This window comes from Apiospora aurea (assembly GCF_038362705.1).
Source record: "Apiospora aurea strain CBS 24483 chromosome Unknown utg000008l_segment0_segment0, whole genome shotgun sequence".
Lineage (NCBI taxonomy): Eukaryota > Fungi > Ascomycota > Sordariomycetes > Amphisphaeriales > Apiosporaceae > Apiospora > Apiospora aurea.
Window position 1 is genome coordinate 4183360 of NW_027117395.1, and position 20566 is coordinate 4203925.

The following is a 20566-nucleotide window of genomic DNA, read 5'->3' on the forward strand; positions in this document are numbered from 1 at the left end:
TCGGCAGCGCACTTACTGCATCAGGCCATGGCCCTGAGTCTACGACACGACGGAAGACGTGATGGGCCTCGATTAGAAATCCAATACACGATTGCTTATTTCCAAAGTCCGTGGCTAGTCGTATGGACGGTCACCATGCTCTCTGCCTATGCATTTGGCGTCACTGCCGGGTCGGTGAAACATCATTCTTCAGTAATGTCTTCCTCGGCTGTTTGGATAATAAGGACCGGCTCTCCCAGCACCCCAACACCTAGTCCGTCCCATTGGGTCCAACTTCTGCAGTACTTATTCGTCTGCCTTATATGCCCTACCTAGACTAATACGCCCACTGTCGGTACTCTCGTTCTTACCTGCAGCTTGGCCGCATTCAACCTCGCCTGCCCAATATGTGGGGCCACCCTATGGACCAGAATGCCTTGCGCCGCACCGAGTCGGCCATGCAGTCCCAACAGTTGCATCGCGGCGATGTGCCGGCCAATGCTCAACCAGTTGGTGATGATAGTAAAGAGAACGGGGCCCAAGATGGGGACCCTGCGGCCGCTGGTACTTGGGGGGGAGCGAGACGTCGGAGGCTTCAACGAGCAAGAGGCAAGACAAGAGTTCGAGGCCCTCAGAAGCAACCTCGGCCAGCTACAAAGGACCAGAACACAGGAGACTCAAACCAGCAAGGCGGGGAAACTGCGAAGCCACGGGGGTAAAGCCTTGTCGAGGACCCAGACGAGGCAATCAGCAACAACAAGTCACACAACAGACGAGGCCGACGTCGAGGCCGGCGAAGGCGATGCCGATGCCGATGCTGACTTCGAGCTCAGCAATTTTATGCGCGAGGGTCACTTCGAGAAACGCACAGATGATGGATCCGCGAAGAAGGTCGGCGTTCTCTACAAGGACCTCACCGTCAAGGGTGTTGGCAGCGCGACGGCATTCGTCCGCACCGTCCCCGACGCCGTCATTGGCACTTTTGGTCCGGACCTGTACCACATCATTACACGGTTCATCCCCTCACTCAAGTTTGGCAAGACCACCACTCGAACGCTGATCAACGACTTCACCGGCTGTGTGAGAGACGGGGAGATGATGCTTGTCCTCGGCAGGCCCGGGGCTGGCTGCAGTACCTTTCTCAAAGCCATCAGCAACAACCGGAAATCATATGCCTCGGTGGAAGGTGACGTTTCGTACGGAGGAATATCAGCAGAAAAGCAGCACAAGACATACCGAGGCGAAGTCAACTACAACCCCGAGGATGACTTGCACTTCGCTCCTCTCAGCGTGTGGCAGACCCTTACCTTCGCTTTGATGAACAAAACCAAGAAGGACTCGCGCGAAGAGGTCTCTATCATTGCTACTGCACTTATGAGAATGTTTGGCATCAGCCACACCAAATACACTGCCGTAGGCGACGAGTATACCAGAGGTGTGTCTGGTGGTGAGCGGAAACGTGTTTCGATTGCGGAAACCCTGGCCTCCAAGTCGACAGTCGCAACGTGGGACAACTCAACCAGAGGCTTGGACGCATCCACCGCACTCGACTATGCGCGCTCACTACGAATAATGACGGATATCAGCAACCGAACGACACTGGTAACTCTCTACCAGGCCGGTGAGGGTATCTATGAGCTGATGGACAAGGTATTGGTCATCGACCAGGGTCGGGAAATCTTCTCAGGCCCCGCGAAGGAGGCCAAACAGTACTTTATCGACTTGGGATACGAATGCCCAGAGCGCCAGACCACGGCAGACTTCTTGACGGCTGTCACCGACCCAATCGAGCGGAAATTCCGACCAGGATTTGAAGGCAAGGCTCCCAAATCACCCGAGGAATTGGAGAGCGCCTTCCGCAACTCCCCGCACTACAAGAGATTGCTGGCTGATGTCGCTGACTACGAGAGCCATCTCAAACGAACCAACTATGATGATACCAAGAAGTTCGAAGGGGCTGTACAGGAAAGCAAGTCCAAGATGGTTTCCAAGAAGTCGCCATACACAGTCTCGTTTCCTCGGCAAGTCATCGCCTGTACCAAACGCGAGTTCTGGTTGCTTTTCGGCGATAGGACGAGTCTGTACACCAAGGTATTCATCATCCTGTCAAACGGTCTTATTGTCGGGTCACTGTTCTACAACCAGCCGGAAGACACAGAAGGCAACTTCACTCGCGGCGGCGCCATATTCTTTTCTATCTTGTTCTTGGGCTGGCTTCAACTGTCCGAACTGATGAAGGCGGTGTCTGGCAGAGCTGTTGCTGCACGTCATCAAGAATACGCCTTCTACCGGCCATCTGCTGTTGCCATTGCCAGAGTCATCCAAGACATACCCGTTATCGCCGTCCAGGTGTGCATCTTTGGTCTTATTATGTACTTCATGACCAATCTGGATATTGAGGCTGGCAAGTTCTGGATCTATATGCTGTTCGTGTTCACCAATACTCTCATGATCACGGCTCTCTACCGAGCCTTCGCTAGCTTGAGCCCAGAGATCGACACTGCCGTACGATTCTCCGGTATTGCGCTCAATCTGCTAGTGATCTACACCGGATACGTCATTCCGAAAACGCAGCTTTTGGGCGACTATATTTGGTTTGGATGGCTGTATTGGATAAACCCTATCTCTTACAGCTTCGAGTCGGTCATATCAAATGAGTTCTCGGGCAAAACCATTGAGTGTGCTCCAAGCCAGCTAGTTCCTCAGGGTCCAGGTATCCAGCCAGAGTATCAAGGATGTGCAACGACTGGAGCCAACGTGAATTCCCGATCGGTCGCCGGGAGTGACTACATCGGAGCTTCGTTTGGCTACACCAGGGCAAACCTATGGCGAAACTTCGGCGTAGTCATTGCTTTCACTGTTATTTACATCCTCGTTACAGTCGCGGCCACGGAGCTGTTTGACTTCTCTGGTGGCGATGGTGGCGCCTTGATATTCAAGAAAAGCCGCAGATCGAAGAAGCAGGCCCAGAGGCTCAGCGCCCCCGATGATGAAGAAAAGCGAGCGGAAATCGGGACTCCCAGTGGAACTTCCTCGACTGAGAATGGCAGCTCCCCTCAAACGGTCGAAGAGGAGAACGAAGATATGGAGAAAATCACTAAAAGCGATTCGATCTTCACATGGCGTGATGTGGAATACACCGTGCCCTATATGGGAGGCGAGCGCAAGCTGTTGAATAACGTCAACGGATACGCCAAGCCTGGCATCATGGTGGCCCTGATGGGAGCCAGCGGTGCTGGCAAGACCACCTTACTCAACACCCTGGCACAGCGTCAGAAGACGGGTGTTGTGGCGGGAGAGATGTTCGTGGATGGTCGCCCCTTGGGGCCCGACTTTCAGAGGAACACTGGGTTCTGTCTCCAAGGCGACCTCCACGACGGCACCCAAACCATCAGGGAAGCAATTGAGTTCTCAGCTTTGCTCCGACAAGAAGCATCCGTGCCGCGAGCAGAGAAGATTGCTTATGTTGACAAAATTGTCGACTTGCTTGAGCTTAATGATCTGCAGGACGCCATTATCTCGAGTCTAGGAGTTGAGCAGCGGAAGAGACTGACTATTGGTGTGGAACTGGCAGCCAAACCGTCGCTTCTCCTTTTCCTGGACGAGCCTACATCCGGACTTGATTCGCAGTCCGCATATTCAATCGTACGGTTCCTGAGAAAGCTCAGCAAGGCTGGCCAAGCCATCGTCTGTACCATCCATCAGCCCTCATCGGTCCTTCTGCAGCAATTCGACATGGTGCTTGCTCTCAACCCGGGTGGCAACACCTTCTACTTTGGGCCCATCGGTGAGAATGGCAATGACATCGTCAAGTACTTTGCCGATCGAGGCGCGACATGCCCACCCAACAAGAACATTGCCGAGTTCCTCCTAGAGACGGCCGCGAGGCCCCACAAGAAACCTGATGGCACCAAGGTCAACTGGAACGAGGAGTGGCGGAACAGTGCGCAGGCGGAAGCCGTCATCGAGGAGATCGACGGCCTGAAGAAGGTCCGCAGCCGTGCCTCGCAGCCCGACAGGCCGTCGAAGGAGCAGGAGCTCGAGTTCGCGGCGCCCGTGTGGCTGCAGACGACGGAGCTGACGAAGCGTATGTTCCGGCAGTACTGGCGCGACCCGTCGTACCTGTACGGCAAGTTCTTCACGTCGGTCATCATGGGCATCTTCAACGGTTTTACTTTTTGGCAGCTGGGTTACTCGATCCAGGACATGCAGAACCGCATGTTCACTTGTTTCCTTATCATCACCATCCCGGCGACCGTGGTCAACGCCGTCGTACCCAAGTTCTTTGGAAACATGGCCCTCTGGCAGGCGCGCGAGTACCCTTCGCGCATCTACGGCTGGTTCGCTTTCTGCACCGCCAACGTCGTTGCTGAGATCCCCTCCGCCATATTCTCGGGGTTCCTTTATTGGGTCCTCTGGTATTGGGCCACTGGTCTGCCTACAGAGAGCTCCGTCTCTGGATACTCCTTTCTCATGACAATCCTCTTTTTCTTGTTCATGAATAGCTGGGGACAGTGGATTTGCGCTTTCGCGCCTAGCTTCACGGTCATTTCCAACGTAAGTCGTTTAGTTTTCCGGTAATATGGCTGCAGAAGACTAACTGTAAACTTCAGGTGCTTCCCTTCTTCTTCGTAATGTTTGGTCTCTTCAACGGTGTTGTGCGGCCTTACTCACAACTCCCTGTCTTCGTAAGTCCATCTGGTTTCACTTGTACGCACTCTTCGTGGCTATTCAACAACTAACATCAAATCCATTAGTGGCGATATTGGATGTACTGGGTCAACCCGTCGACCTACTGGATCGGCGGCATGCTGGCCGCGACTCTGGACGGCAGCCCAGTCGAGTGCGACCCGAAGGAGACGGCGCAATTCGACTCCCCTCCCGGTCAGACCTGCCAGTCGTATGCGGGCGCGTTCGCCGAGGCCGCGGGGGGGCAAACTGCTGAACCCGGATGCGAATACGGGGTGCATGTACTGTCCCTACACGAGCGGGAACCAGTACTTGGCCACGCTGAACCTCGACGCCGGGCAGAAGTGGCGCGACTTTGGCATTTTCCTCGCCTTCTGCATCTCCAACTGGTTCCTCGTCTACTTCTTCATCTACACGGTCCGTGTCCGCGGCTGGAGCTTCGGGTTTGGATACGTCTTTGGCGGGCTTGGGAAGCTTGTGGGGCTCGTCAAGAAGCCTTTCACGAAATTCAAGAAGAATAAGTGCGAGAATAAGAGCGAAGCGTAAGCTATCGGCGTGCACGCAGGCACTGCCGTACTGAATGAATGGCTTTGCTTGGTGGAATTTATGAGTGTTGTCAGCCAGCGTTAAGTTCGGTGTGCAAATATCATGTTTCTTAGATTTCGGGGAGATTCAGGGAGATACCAGAGAAAGATTTGGACGATCATTCACCCATCATAGAGGGAACATTAGAGGGTCTTGTGACAAAAGGGACTCTCGGAGATCGAAGGATCCGGAGATATAGAGGTTTCGTATAAGCCAGAATCATAATACCCTTGATACACATTCCTACAGGCTCGAGAAGTAACCCTAACCCCAACCCAGGCGCCCTGTATGTTTTTATAGAGCCGAGGGATGCCAATGGTTTTGGTCTAAGCTGTCTCTAGTCTACGCTGATACGATTGTGCTGGTTAGAGTATCTTGCGGCAGAGTAGACGCCCCAAACACTTTCAAGTCAGACCGACGGGCACTGACATCCTTTAAAACATATGCAGTATGCATTATAAATTGTACATAGATCGGCCGGTCTTGCCCATGGTAACCAGCCGAACGACTCGCAAAGTGGTGTTTCCCCAGATGCTCGGATACTGGGCCCTCCATGTTGGTGATGCTCCTTATACCAGTTCATGTATCCCGGGAAACGTTCGATTTGGCCCATTATTTGTAAAACTCGTGGTATCGACGCGGGGTGGTGATGCTGGTGGTGGTCCATTTTCGACTCGAGTATAAAACCAAGCGCAAGGACCAATTGGCTTCGGTATATAACTTCCGGCTTCTTATTTTCATGTTTCACTGTCTTGTTCTCTCGTGCCTCTATTTCTTCTCGCCATCGACATCATCCTCGGCCGAGTATTCGACCGGCAGATCCATGCCGACCCTCCTCGCCGTGAGCCGCGTGCGCTCCTCCTCGTCCATGCCCATGCCCGGGTTGTAGCGCTCGATGAGGGTGACGTACTGGCGCTGCGCCTTCAGGTACTGCACGAACTGATCGGTCTGCTCGGCGGCGATGCTGGGGTGTTGCTGCGAGGAAGAAGAGGCTTGGCTAGAGAAGGACTCGCGGAGACGGTGGTGCAGAAGGGAGCGGGGCTGGCCCGGGCGCGGGGGCAGCTCGCGCAGGAGGTTGCGGTAGAGGGAGCGCATGGTGGCTTGTGACGACGACATGGTTGTAATTGGGCGTGTTTGCGATTGACGTCGGGGACTGAGTCTTTGGTGGCCGCGAAGAATGGGCGGGTTGATGCGGGATTGCGACACACAAAAAGTTAGAGCTTCAAGGTCGCGCCACAGGCCCGGCGATTAGATGCGATAAGATAGAAGCTCCGGCGGGCAGCTCGGCCAGCCACAGCCTGCTAATAATTTGGTTGGAGCGTCTTGCAGCACAGCAGCACTGCCATTGATTGTATTGTCGCATCGAACGTACATTTGCGTATGCGATACATGACGAACTTCGAGAGCAATGCTGTCCGGCATTGACTACTCTTGTACATATTGGATTATTGCCCATTATGCGAGTATAGCGGCCCGCTTGGTCTAATCCCGACTTGTGCATTATATTGCATGCGATTCCAGCATGGCGCCTCGCCAATTGAGGGCACTCTTGGCCATGCCACCTGCTCTGCGGCCCTTGCTGCTCACATCGCCCAATTCGACTGCACTATGGCCTACGAATAGAGGCTTCGAGATCATATGGCGCTCGTATGCCAGCCGCCGACCTCTGGCAGTGGGCGCCTTCGTCATACCGCCGACGCCTAACCTGCCCTTGACCGAAGTCCCCGTCGAACAGCTTCTCGAGTCCCCCACGCCCGACAAGACCCTGCACGCCGACTTGAACGCCCTCTTCACTCGGAACCCCGCCACCTTCTACCACGGCACCTCGGACTTCTACTCGCTCAAGAAGAACACGCAGGTCCCCGAGATCTGCATCCTGGGCCGCTCCAATGTCGGCAAGTCGACCTTTGTCAACGCCCTCGCAAACCGGCGGGGCAACGAGCTGGCGCACACGAGCGCCAAGGCGGGCAAGACCCGGGCTATGAACGCCTACGGTTTCGGCCCGCCGCCCCCGCCGGTCCAGCTGCTCGCCGCCGACACCGACGTCAAGCGGACCGAGGACATGCCCAAGCACAGCCTCTTCATCGTCGACATGCCCGGCTACGGCCACAAATCGCTCAAGGAGTGGGGCAAGAACATCACGCTCTACCTCAACAAGCGCCAGTCGATCAAGGGCGCCGTCGTCCTGATCGACGGCGAGGTCGGCCCAAAACAGGGCGACCTGATGGCGCTCAAGATGCTGAGCGAGGCCGGGCTCAAGACTATGATCGTCCTGACCAAGGCCGACAAGGTCAAGCATGAGGAGATGCTGAAGAAGACTTGCCAGACCCTCTGGGCCTTCATGCGCGACACGGCCGCAACGGACCCCGAGAGCGATTGGCAGTGGGACAGGGATTTCTTCGTGACGGCCGTGGGTGCAACAAAGAAGGAAGTAGGCATTGCTAGTGTCGACATTGCGCGGCTCGCAGTTGCACGCCTTGCCGGGCTAATAGAAGAGAAGGCGCGCCCAGAGCCCGAATACCCCAAGAGCTGGAGTGGGAAGGTTGTGTCATTCGACGACCTGGAGATCCGACCGGCGCCTACGACAAGGTCACCACCAACCCCTGGTGTTAGCGAGGCTGTAACAGCACCGAAATCCGACCTGGACGACAGCTCGACCTGGACTGATCTGGAACGTGCCGCGCGCGAGAGGTACCTGTCACAAGTCTCCCACAGTATCCCCTCCAAACCACGAGATCCTGAGCCCCAAGGGGACTCGGGGTGGGCGTCGTTGGAGCAAGCAGCGTGGACGCAGAAAGAAACCCGGGATAGCCTTCGGGCACCTCTTGTTTCAGAATCTAGGGCACCTCCGCGACCAACCGCGTCCGCGTTCGCTAGACCCTCCAGGCGGATGACTCCCTCCTCGATATCCAGACCCTCTAGACGAGCAGCTCCCTCATCAAATCGTCGTACACAGTCACGAGGTCTTCACACAACCGCAGGTCTCAAGCGGCCACCGCGAGAATCGAAAGAAGTCAAAGATGTCCGACGTGAGGTTGTAGAAGCCGAACTCGCGGCGCGCGATGACCCGGTCCAGGATGAAGAGTCTAAAAGGCTTCATAGCCTGGCCCATCAATATATCATCGAGCTACGAGCTCGGAGCCTGCCGAACGTCAAGACGCGCCTCAAGTCCTCGAAACACGATCCCAGTAAAGAAAAGAAGCTGGCGAATGCTGGTAGCAGTGCGCCTCCGAAAAAGCGCAACGCCATCTTCAACCCCCTCGTGAGCCGCAAGAAGTTCACCCCGGAGCATAAGAAGAAGGTGCGCGAGAAGGCCAAGGCGATGAAGAAGCGCGCCCTCGAGATCGCCGACGACCGCGTCGAGAAGGAGGAGCGGCGCAAGCTGGTCCAGGCCGAGCAGGAGCGGCGCGCGGCCGAGCAGGAGGCCATGGGGCTGGCGCGGCCGTCGCATTCGCGCGGCGGTGCTGCTGCTCGTGACCGCGACGAGGATGCGGAAGAGCGGCTGGATAGCCGCTCGTTCGCCGAGTCGTTTGAGCAGATCGATACGGCGCAACGGCAGCTTAAGGGCAAGAAGGCCAAGGCTGAGGCGAAGAAGCAGAAGAAGGCGGAGCGGATGACGAAGGATCGGCCCAAGGAGGAGGAGGTGGAGGAGGATCCCTTCCTGGCCAAGTTTGCCAACGTCAAGTAAAGTGAAGCAGTGGACGGAACGAGCTGCTCGATTTATCTCAACATTACTGTTGTTGTAAATGTCACATCGCCATGTAGCATATAGATTTAGAGTCACGTCCGTGAGATGACAGATTTGCACATCTCCGCTGTATATTCTTAGCCTCATACTAGACAGATACTTATATTACCCTGGCTCGCGCTCCTCAAGATGCATCCATCATACACTGCTTACTTATCCCCTTGACTGCTAGATACTGGTACTTGGTCGCGTGGTCCAGGGTATTGCCCATCGCTCTGCCAAGCGTTGGGGAGCGTGGGGGAAAGACTATGGCTCGCTCCCTTTCACGAATACGTTTGCGGGGTAGATGCAGCTCTACTCCTAATCATAGTGGCTGATTGCTGCATCATGCAGCTGCGATTGGACGACTCTACTCTGCTACTGCCCCTAAAGGGCTCCCTTGAGTGCTATTTTCAATAAGGGGCGCTTCTGGCGGAAGGCCTGTGACCTCCTAATGGCCTGCAGAGTGTTCCGACTTCCCCGCTTGGACCAGGAAACTGTATGCGAGCATGTCGCTTGAGGACGACTTGCATCTGAGCGGCTTGGTCAGGAGTCTGACCGTCTCAACCTCATTATCTATGCCCAGTTAGAAGGAAGTGACGTGCGCGTACATGCAGCAACATGTAGGACTCTCGTCCGCGAAATGAAAGGGGAAAGGGCGACGCAGAGACCCCTCACTTAAGTAACAACAGCTTTGGAAGTTGACTCGACCTCAGAGTTCGGGCTACTCACGTCATGTTTTGGAAATACAAACTCCAACTCATCAATCCCCAACTACTACGGCATAGACCTCAAACAAACAACTACCTCGTCTATCTGTAGCCCTTTGGGTGAATATCCCATAAACACCTATCATCGAATTCAACCAACAATTGCTACTATGGCGCCAACTGCTGTTCATGTTGAGCGAGGCTCGACCGGCAGTCCTGGCAAGCCACGGATCCTGGTACCCGAAAAAGTGTCGCCGGATGGCCTGTCCATGCTCACCTCGGACTTCGAGGTCGACCTGCGGCCCGGGCTTTCCGCCGACGAGCTGTTGGACTCCATCTCCTCGTACCACGGTCTGATCGTCCGATCCGAGACCAAGGTGACGGCCCAGATCCTGGCCGCCGGCACCAAGCTCCGCGTCGTGGCCCGGGCCGGCGTCGGGGTGGACAACATCGACGTGGACGCGGCGACGGCGCAGGGCATCATCGTCGTCAACTCGCCCTCGGGCAACATCGTGGCGGCCGCAGAGCACACGGTGGCCCTCCTGCTCGCGACGGCGCGCCACATCGGGCGCGCGGACCGGACGTTCAAGGAGGGCAGGTGGGAGCGCGGCAAGCTCGTCGGCGTCGAGGTCGGCCACAAGACGCTCGGCATCATCGGGCTCGGCAAGGTCGGCATGAAGGTCGCCCGCATGTGCGTCGGGCTCGGGATGAAGGTCGTGGCCGTCGACCCCTACGCGAGCGCCGACCTAGCGCGGCAGGCCAACGTCGAGCTGGTGCCGACGTTGGAGGAAGTGCTCCCCATGGTGGATTTCTTGACCATTCACACGCCGCTGCTCGCCAGCACCCTGGATCTGCTGGGCGAGAAGGAGCTCAAGAAGATGAAGAAGACTGCTCGTGTCTTGAATGTCGCACGTGGCGGCGTTTACAATGAGGCCGCCTTGCTGAAGGCCTTGGACGAGGGTTGGATCGCCGGGGCCGGGCTTGATGTCTTCACGAAGGAGCCGCCCGAAGAGGGCAGTGTGGCTGCGCAGCTGGCGAAGCACCCCAAAGTCGTTGCCACGCCTCATTTAGGCGCGAGCACGGTCGAAGCCCAGGAAAATGTCAGTCTCGACGTATGCGGACAGGTGCTTCTCATCTTGAAAGGCGGTCTTCCAACCAGCGCCGTCAATGCACCGCTGATCTTGCCAGAAGAGTACAGGAAACTTCAACCCTTTGTCAAATTGGTTGAGAAGATGGGAGGTCTGTATACACAACATTACGTCGGCGCCAAGGGCAAAATGCTTGGCGGTCGCAAGTTCGAGCTTGTGTACCAGGGTGATCTGGCGTCCATTACCAATACGCGGCCCCTGTTCGCAGCTCTTGTCAAGGGGCTGGTCTCGACCATATCCGACTCTGGAGGTCGGGATGTGAACATTGTCAACGCGAACCTCATTGCGAAGGAAAAGGGGCTCGTCATCAACGAGATGCACACGCACGAGACGAGCGATAGCCAGACGTTCGCCTCGCTCGTGACCTTGCGCTCTGTCGATAAGGACAAGCGGAGCGAGCAGGTCATTGAGGGATACGTGTCGGGCAACACAGTCTACATCTCGAAGCTGGACAAGTTCACCGCCAGCTTCACCCCCGAGGGCACATTGCTTATTCTGCACAACTACGACGAGCCGGGAAAGATCGGGGGCGTGGGCACGGCGCTTGGGAAACACGGGATCAACATCCGATTCATGACAGTCGCGAGCTTGGAGTCGGAAGGGGAAGCAGTCATGGGCGACCTGACCCGAGTGGACTCGGCCGTGGCTGGGGTAGATCCCGCTGCCGCCCTGAACGGAAAAGGGGGCGACGAAGCGCTTATGATCCTGGGGGTCAACGGCGTTGTTGGAAAGGCGGTGGTGGAGGACCTGAAGACTGCCGAGGGCATCTTGGACGTCAGTCTGGTCCAACTGTAGATGAAAGTACCTATGTAGGTACGCAACTCCTAATAGGCCGCACTACGCATTCTCAACAATGCCGCATGGATGAGACCTTGGTGGGAGGCATAGATAGACGCAGTTGTTTCCGGAACAAATTGCTTTGCCTACGGCGCTGTACCGGATGTGAATCCAAAAAGTGTCCGACTTGAACTATAAATACGATGTCGTCTAGATGTAACCAGCAAATCCAGGCCATGTTCCAATCTCAGGATCCAAACATGCCCTTACCAATAATACGACATTAGCAATGCTGTGCAACTTCCTAAGAAGGGCTGTTATCGGAGAAGATGGAAGGTGCATCCGAGTCAACTTTTGGCTGGTCTGCAACTGCGACTTTCCTTTTCGATTGCACAACGTGGAAACAACATTGGAAGGCCTGGATTTGGAAACAACATCACCAGCGGCCAGCAGATTGGTGCGACCAAGACCAAAACAACAAGGACAAGTGGCAGTTGGAGACAATTGCAGTCTCTCCCAGGTCGAACTTGGTCTGCTTGACAACTGCCGAGTGTTGGCAGCAGCAGTCTAGCGGAGCGCTTTTATGCAGGACTCGCGGTGCATTTGAGCAAGGTGCGCAGGTGCGCATCCGGCATGCGGCAATTGCTCGAGATAATTCCCCCCCAAGGTAGGAGATAGCAAGGAGACATTTTCCGAGCCTGAGAGCCGAGGGTGGATCTGTGTTTCGAGCCGCGGGCCCAGACAGGTATACTTTTGCTTTCGTTACGGTCATCGGTGACAAGAGGTCGGTCACCAAGCAGCGGAGATCCGGACACAAAGGGGATGTGCAAATGCAAGATGATCGCGCTTCATCGAAAACCTTCCAACCCCGGCCCAGCTGGAGATTGGGAAGCCTGCCCGGCAGCTGAGGGTGAATTAATATCCCCAACCTGCCTCTTCCACCAATCAGCCCGAGGCAAACGGCCAATACAGCGTGCCCGCCTGCCCGCCTGCCCGCCGCGAATTACCGTCCCCATCGTACCAAGGCACAGCAAGGCCTGCACTATTTCCCAATTCTGGGGAAACCGCTGCTAGTTCGCCGCGCCTCCACTCAGCCTATTGGATCACACATCTGCCGAAACCTCCAATCCAACGCCGTCGCGGTGGGTGTCAGCAGCAGAGCAGCATCGCTTCAACGCTGTCTGGCCGCTGTCCAGTCCCAGTCTCATTCAGTCACGACTAAGCGGCGAGCCCGTTATTCCCATGCTCCTCCACCCTAAGCCACCTACCGACCGCTGGCCGCGGTCATGCGAGCGACCCCACCCCCACACCCACGCCAATGACGTTGGAGAGCCGCGCATCCCAGTCTGCCATGGTGGCCCAGACCCCGGGCTTGGAAGCCATCGTCGAAACAGCCCTGCTGGGCGGGCTATGAAATGAATGCATTATACGCAAACACAAGGAAAGCTACGTCTATGGCGGCCGGCATGTTCGAAGGCCACTTGATGCCGAGATGGTCTCTATCAATGTACTTCACTCGCAAACTTTCAGTGCCCTGGTCCTTGACATGCATTGCTGGCCCGAGTCACGACAGCTGGCTGTCTTCAGGCCGAGCGAAACGAGGGTATCCCACCGGCTCGGTTGGACCGCATACCTGGCCAGCGGCCACTAAGAAGTAGCTTTCCGATAACCCCATATACAGTATCCAGACTACATCCGCACCTTGCCGCGGCCACCTAGTACATGGCCAGTCTCGACAAAGTGTCTTTATATCTGAACATCCGTCCCTACCCTTCTTGATCCTCTACTTCTTTTCATTTACTTCCTCATCCCAGCTTGCCCACTTCGTCGTACTTCCCTACACGAGACGACTCATCATAAGGGGTTTCAACAACCCACTGTAGACCGCCGAGACCCGAGGGCCTTCATCCACCCAGCGGCACTCTTCCCCGTGACAATTGGACCGAGATAAGAGGTACACACCATGGAACGAAACGGCGAGTCCGTTCATGGCGGTGCCAGCAGGTCGATTCTTCTCAACGTCATCACTCAGTACTGGCTTCCGATCATCATCGCGGTGACACTAGGATGGCTCGTCAAAAACAGGCTCAACCGCGGCTTGAATCGGTACCCAGGACCTTTCCTGGCTTCGCTCACAGACTGGTGGAGGTTCTGGGATGTCTATGGTCAACGACCAGAAGTCACCCATCAGCAACTGCACGCCAAATACGGCGATGTAGTTCGGCTAGGCCCCAACTCACTTTCGTTCGCCGACCCCAAGGCCCTTAAGACCATATATGGTCTCAACAAGGGATTTGTCAAGGTAAAACCATCATCTACCACCTCTACAACGCCAGATAGCTTATACTGATTCGCATACTACAGTCTGACTTCTATGTGGTTCAACAATCCGTAGTCAAGGGACACAGCCTAGCGTCCCTCTTCAGCACAACAGACAATAATTTTCATTCGCAGTTCCGGCGATGTATCAACGCAGCATTCAGCATGTCGGCGCTGGTCCAGTACGAGCCTTTCGTCGATAATACCACGAAGCTCTTCTTGGACCAGACAGAGCGACTCTTCGCCAACAACATAGACGGATGCGACTTCACCAAGTGGCTGCAATTTTACGCCTTTGATGTGATCGGCGAGATTACTTACAGCAAGCGGCATGGTTTCATAGAGAACAACGAGGATATTGACGGCATAGTCAGCTATCTTAGCAAACTGTTTCTCTATGTTGCTCCTGTGAGTACCCATTTTCTTACACCGTACGATAAGACATGTCTAATGAGCTACAAGATCGGACAAATCCCATTCCTCGATCGCCTTCTTCTGAAGAACCCGATCTACTTGAAGCTATCACAGTGGGGTTTCATCGACTCGACATTCCCCGTTGCGAAATTCGCCCGCACCCGCATGGCCGAACGCCTAGGCCCCGGCTACCTCAATGACCCCAGGGGCCCTCTCCTCCCCGTGGCGGACGCCAAGGTAGACACCAAGTCGCCTGACCTGCTCTCCAAGTTCCTGGCCGCACGCGAGGCGCGGCCCGAATTCATGAGCGACACCCTGGTCCAGACCATGGCCGTATCCATGGCGTTTGCGGGCTCGGAGACGACGGCCATCTCCCTCGGCAGCGTCTTCTACTACCTTCTTCGCAACCCGGCGGCGCTGGACTCGCTGCGGAAGGAGCTCGATGAATTTGCGCGCCGCGGCGAGTTCTCGGACTACGAGACGGGGCTCGTCACATGGGGCGAGTCGCAGAAGCTGCCCTACCTCGACGCCTGCATCAAGGAGGCGTTCCGCATGCACCCGGCTGCCGGCCTGCCGCTCGAGCGCATCGTGCCTCCTCAAGGCGCCGAGATTGCGGGACACTTCGTCAAGGGTGGCATCATTGTCGGATGCTCCGCGTGGATCATCCACCGGCGGCCCGAGATCTGGGGCGAGGACGTCGAGGCCTACCGCCCGGAGCGCTGGCTCGTGGATGAGGAGACGGCGGCGCCGGGCTCTGCCGAGCGCGATGAGCAGGAGAAGAAGATTCGCGAGATGAACGGTATGATGTTCCAGTTCGGCATGGGTAGCCGGACTTGTATCGGCAAGAACATCAGTCTGCTGGAGATCTACAAGGTGGTCCCGAGTCTGTTGCGGCGGTTTGAGGTAAAGTTTCCCCTTCACACTGTATGCTGTCGGTCTTTCTTGCTAACGTAAGTGCGACTTTTAGATTCGGTTCAAGGACCCCAATGAGGAGTGGAAACTTGTCAACGCTTGGTTCGTCAAGCAGCAGAACTTCCAGGCTATGTTCGAGCCCAGAGAGATGGTACGGCCAAAGGGCTATGATGCTGAAAAAGTGACAGTGCCAGCACACGCCTAGACGACATGTGTTCTATGAATTGTTCCAAGACATTTACGATAGACTGCAAGGTGTCCACACATGTTGAATGAGTACCGATGGGCAATGATGCACACGTGGGATTTCGTGAGCGGTATGAGGCCATGCCGAGTTTCTCCAACGCGAGTTGCAGTCGTGAATGCAGGACAGTCGTGGGGCTGTCATCAGCAGTAAATGTCCGAGGCAGGAAAGCAATGTTGACCTGAGTGAGCAACGGGGTATATATATGCAATAACGAGTAGAATACAAGAAAGGGACAGTGCTTCATTGAATAATCTAACCGAGATTTCGTCGATTCCGTCGCCCCCCACCAGGAGCCAACAACATGTAGTCATACTCTGTACATCGTTCATTAAGAGAGAGAAAAGGGACGTCGTGAAGAAGAGAAAAGGCATTGGATGAATTAATAATATGTGTAATGACGGGCGAGGTGGGTGAGATCGACCGCTACCAAGGCCACAGGTAGCCGAACAGTCGTTGCCGCAGTGCAGAGAAAAGATGCCATAATACCACACCGAGATCCGTCTAGGAGTCGGGGGCCGTTGCCTGCGTCGCTTCGGTGATGGACCTCAGCATGCTGCAAAGAGACAACAAACGCGCGTTAGTAAACACTCCCCAGCTGGCTAGTTTGAAAGAAAAGTCGTGTCAACATACCGCTGGTTTCTTTCCCGCATATCGTTGTCGATCTCTTGCATCTGCTTGAGCGTCACGTTACACTGCGCCAGCTACAGGTAAAATGCACATATTAGTTGCTACAGTTACGACGGAGTACACTGCGACTGGGTTGAGCGGGACTGGCGGGTGGGAGTGAGCAGGTGATACAGGTAGGTGTCAAAGGGGGTTACAAGGGGGTCCTGCGCACCGAAGCCATGGCTGTCGAGAAATTTTCGGGCTCCTCACCTTCACCCGCGGGAGATGATGGGTCAGAGGCAGTGCCGTCCTCCGAGTTGGCAAACCTGCTCTGGGCAAGACCGCCCTTCGGTTTGGCCGCCGATGCTGCCTAAAACATAGCTTCAAGTTAACCACGCATACATAGCTCGCACAGAAGGTCAACAAACCTTGGCCTCGGCGATCTCAGCGTCCTTGACTTTCAAATGTGCCTCCATCTCGGCAAATCTCGTCTTGATGTCGTTCGCCTCCTTGATGGCCCCTGCCAGCTTCTTCTGCTCTTCCTCCAGCGCCACAAATTTCGCGTTCATCTCGTCGGCCTCCTTCACAGCAGCTGCCAGCTTCTTCTGTTCCTCTTCTACCATGGCGGTCATGCTCTCATAAATATCTTTGTAGTCAACTTCGTGTTTCTTAATCTTTGCGTCAGTCTCGTTCTTGTGCGTTTCAAACTCCTTTTGGGCGACAGCAAGGTCTTGCTTGGTGGCTTGGTGCTGCTCAGTGAGCAGCGCCAACTCCTTGTGCTTGGCCTCGAGTTCTTGGCTGAGTTTTTGGGTCTCACCACTTGATTGCTGGGACGCAGCCTGGAGCTTTGCGAGGTCCTCATCGTGTCTCTGCTTCATCGCCTGCAGTTCGGCCTTGAGGTTGTCGACCACCGATGTGTCTGGCCTCTGGTTCTTGACGGCATCGAGTTCCGCCTCAAGCTCGAACCTCATCATCTTTGCCTCAGCGAGCTGGCCTCTATAATCGTCGGCCTCATCCTTGGCCTTCGCCAGCTCCCCGGCAAATTCCTCCTTGGCCTTCGCCAGCTCCCCGGCAGATGCCTCCTTGGCCGATGAAAGCTCAGCCGCCAGACTCTCGACCTGTCCCTGCGCCTTGGACAGGGCTTCCTGAGCAGCGGCGATCGTCGCTTCGTGTTCGGAGGCAGATGACTGATGCTTCGACAGATCCGCTGCCGCGGCAGCAAGCTTGCCTTCGTGCTCCCTCGTCAGGTCCTCGATGGCCTGGATATGCTTGGCTTCAAGGGCGGCGATTTCGTCGGCGTGTGAACCGGATGCCTCCTTCTTGGCAGCATCAAGCGCTTCTGACTGCATACCAATCAGCTTCTCAACCTCGGCAGAATGGGCTTCGTCGCTTTGTTTCTTGAAGGCCTCCAATGCTTCAGCATGGCTCGTCTTGGCTGCTTCGATCTCAGCTTGGGCCTTCTCGAGGGCCTGCTTCAGGGAAGCCAACTCCTCGGAAGAAACGCTGCCATCGGCCTCCTTAGCAGAGAGCTCGGCGGCATGACTCGCTTGCAGCTCGGCGATGCGAGACTCGAAATCCTGCTTGTTCGAGTCCAAGACCGCAGCATGGGATGCGTTCAGCTTCTCGAGTTCCTCGGCCAGTTTGGCTTCACTCTCAGCCTTGGAGACCTCGATGGCCTTGGCATGGCTAGCCTTCAGCTCCTCCAACTCAGCAAGCTGAGTCTCCTTATCCGCGGTTGTACCACTCTTGGCTGCCTCCAATTCCATAGCGTGGCTGGCTTGAAGGGCATCTAAGGCCTTTTGATGCTCTTCCTGGCTGCTCTGCAGGGCAGCCACAGCGGCAGCATGCTCGGTTTTGGCTGCCTCGAGCGCCTCGGCCTGAGCTTTAGCTGTATCGGCGTGGGTGCCATTCAGCTCGTCATATTTGGAGACGAAGTTCAAGTGAGTACCGGTCAGCTCTTTGTGCTTCGACTCTAGGTCTGCATGAGAACCGGTCAGTTCATTGAGCTTGGATTCGAGAGCTGAATGAGTGCCGGTAAGGCCTTCATGTTCCTTGACCAATTCGTCGTGCTTGGCCTCGAGATCTTGGAACTTTCGCTTAAAGTGGGCTTCGCCTTTCAGACTTTCAATCTCGTTTTCGTAATCCTCCGAGATGGATTTGAGCTGAGCCTCATGATGTGTGATCGCGGTGCTATGTTCCTGCTTAAGCTTCTCGAGTTCCTCAGTTACGTCACCACTGGATTTGGCGGCTTCCTGGGCCTTGGTAAGGTCTTCCTTGAGCGTGGTGAATTCGGCCTGAACGGCGGCCAGCTCGGCCTTGGTTGATTCCATCAACTCCGTAGCCTCGGCAAGCTTGGTCTTCAACTCTTCTGACTCGGCTTGCGCAGCAGCCAAAGCAGCCTTATCCTGCTCGGAGGTAGCCTTGAGCTCAGCGAGTTCTGCCTCCAACGCTGAGATCTTGGAAGTTGTTTCTGCCCCTGCACTCTCGGTCGACGATGCAAGTTCGTCAACCTTTGATTGGAGAGCCTCGTTGGCAGCCTTCAGATCCTCGAGCGCCTTTTCGTGGTCGGCCGCGGCCGCCTTGCTGCCATCGAGCTCCGAAGCGTGGGCAGCTTTGAGAGCTTCGACAGCGGCCTGGTGCTGTTCTTCGAGCGATTTCTGAAGCTCTTGAAGCTTCGAAGCGTGCTCCTCGGAAACCTTGGATAATGCGCCCTCGTTATCCTTCGCAATGGCTGCTTTCTCGGCCGTAATGGCCTCGAGCTGGGCCTGAAGCTCCGCAACCTTGCTATCATTGCCTTCTTGCGGGGCAGCCGTGCCATTCACCTGCGACTTATGAGCCTCGAGCTCAGCCTCGGCAATCTTGAGCTTCTCCAAAGCCTCAGCGACCTCGTTCTTCAGGGCTTCCTTCTCCTTCGCATTCTCGCCCTCCAAAGATTCGAACAGCTCGTCAATATCCTTGTCAGCAGCATCTCCGGTGTTTTGGGCACCTTTGCTTGCGGCTGTCTTGATCTTGTCCTCGAGCTCGCTGATCTTTTCCTGGGACGAGGAGACCTGAGTCTTCAGGGCCTCAATCTCGGTTTCTTTCTCTGTCAGCTGCGATTTCAGATCCTCCACAGCTTTAGCAGACTCCGCGGCGGCAGTTGACGACGATGCAGTAGATGGTCTTGCGGCATGTCTGGCAGCTGTGGTAGTGCCCGTGATGCCAGCTGTAGATAGACGCTTTTTCGCATCCGCAACGGTGCCCGTGCTGGAGGTAGTTCGAGTAGCAGATGCCGCTGGTCGTGTCGATGGGGCGCTAGTAGAGGACATTGAAGCCCTGCTAACAGTGCTGGGTCGCGGAGAAGCAGCGCTGGGAGCAGACGCAGCGGGTCGTCGCGTAGATGTGGTCGACTGAGCAGTAGGAGGCCTAGCAGGCTTTGAGGGCGATGACGCCGTCGCACTGGGGACCGTCGATGTGCGGCGGGCAGCAGCGGAGGTCAGAGTTGATTTTCTTCTCTCGTCCTCAGACACGGACGGCTGTGACCTGTGGCTAGACAAGGTTCCCGCAGGCTTCTTCACAGCAGCCCCGGCCGGCGGTCGGGTAGGAGGCTTGGCCATGCCGGATCCTGTTTTCGCGGCCGTGGTTGATGTTCGCGACGCGGCAGTGGTACCAGATGCAGCGGGCCGGCGAAGGGTGGAGGTGGCCGATCCAGCAGGGCGCTTCGTGACAGTCGATCCTTCAGGTTTGGTGCCATTGGCTGTTTTCTTCACTGCGGGCTTTGATGCTGGTGCCACCGTCTCTGCGGCAGACTCGGCGCCAGTATCTGCGCCCGTACCAGCGGTGCCAGTCGTCTCCTCCCCTGAGAGGACAGACTCGTCATGCTGGACAACCTCGAAGCCTTCGGACTCCGACATGTTTACAAGATATTGAGCCGGGTGCGATGGTCGTAATCCGTACAGAGAGTTTCGGAAGGGGGTAGGTGGTGTTTGCAGCTAGTAATCTCTAAATCCAGTCCCCTGCGTTAGCTTGTTTGTTGAAGCGGGTAGAGTCTATTGTCCACCGCGAAGAACTATGTATTAGGGGTTCGTTCGTATGCGAGAGAATGGGGAAAAGCTGGAGGTCGGGCAGTGAGAAGACACGCCCAGAACTTAGAAGCTGCTGGCCGCCAGTTGCAGGTCGCTTCCCCCTCATGTATAGCTGCCGGGCCAGTCAAGCAAGCAGGGTATGATTGGCACCGGCAGAGTCAATCACAGGGAGGGGGGGCGCGCGCGCGCGCAATTGCTGGTTGGCTGGAGGAAGGTGCTGGTGGCGGTGGTTATCCATTATTTACTGACCTGTCAAGATCCCTTCTCTTCTGCGCGGTGACGGCGCGACGGAATCGCGACGGAAACAAAGAGACGGTTGCGTTTGGAAAACGAGGGAACGGCAAACGTACGTCACGGAAACCGGGAAAAGAAGAGAGGGAGAAAGGGAC

At 55.9% G+C, this 20566-nt stretch overlaps 6 protein-coding genes across 6 annotated transcripts; 4 read left to right on the top strand and 2 right to left on the bottom strand.

The window, feature by feature from the left end:
• Positions 1-386: 386 nt before the first annotated feature.
• On the top strand, positions 387-5515 carry PG986_012758 (ABC-2 type transporter-domain-containing protein; the record flags this gene model as incomplete). The annotated part of the gene is made up of 6 exons (XM_066848980.1): positions 387-694; positions 741-4536; positions 4593-4667; positions 4737-4943; positions 5011-5210; positions 5503-5515. 6 exons carry the CDS (start codon positions 387-389, stop codon positions 5513-5515), a joined length of 4599 nt encoding a protein of 1532 aa, XP_066695676.1.
• A 506-nt stretch (positions 5516-6021) lies between these two features.
• On the bottom strand, positions 6022-6369 carry PG986_012759 (uncharacterized protein; the record flags this gene model as incomplete). Its single annotated transcript, XM_066848981.1, has 1 exon — positions 6022-6369. One exon carries the CDS (start codon positions 6367-6369, stop codon positions 6022-6024), a length of 348 nt encoding a protein of 115 aa, XP_066695677.1.
• Positions 6370-6775: 406 nt separating this feature from the next.
• On the top strand, positions 6776-8941 carry PG986_012760 (uncharacterized protein; the record flags this gene model as incomplete). Its single annotated transcript, XM_066848982.1, has 1 exon — positions 6776-8941. One exon carries the CDS (start codon positions 6776-6778, stop codon positions 8939-8941), a length of 2166 nt encoding a protein of 721 aa, XP_066695678.1.
• A 919-nt stretch (positions 8942-9860) lies between these two features.
• Positions 9861-11633, top strand: PG986_012761 (uncharacterized protein; the record flags this gene model as incomplete). Its single annotated transcript, XM_066848983.1, has 1 exon — positions 9861-11633. One exon carries the CDS (start codon positions 9861-9863, stop codon positions 11631-11633), a length of 1773 nt encoding a protein of 590 aa, XP_066695679.1.
• Positions 11634-13578: 1945 nt separating this feature from the next.
• Positions 13579-15465, top strand: PG986_012762 (cytochrome P450; the record flags this gene model as incomplete). The annotated part of the gene is made up of 4 exons (XM_066848984.1): positions 13579-13917; positions 13980-14342; positions 14397-15251; positions 15316-15465. 4 exons carry the CDS (start codon positions 13579-13581, stop codon positions 15463-15465), a joined length of 1707 nt encoding a protein of 568 aa, XP_066695680.1.
• Positions 15466-16324: 859 nt separating this feature from the next.
• Positions 16325-20006, bottom strand: PG986_012763 (uncharacterized protein; the record flags this gene model as incomplete). The annotated part of the gene is made up of 2 exons (XM_066848985.1): positions 16325-16483; positions 16542-20006. The coding sequence occupies 2 exons, from the start codon at positions 20004-20006 to the stop codon at positions 16325-16327; spliced, it is 3624 nt and encodes a 1207-aa protein (XP_066695681.1).
• Positions 20007-20566: the final 560 nt, after the last annotated feature.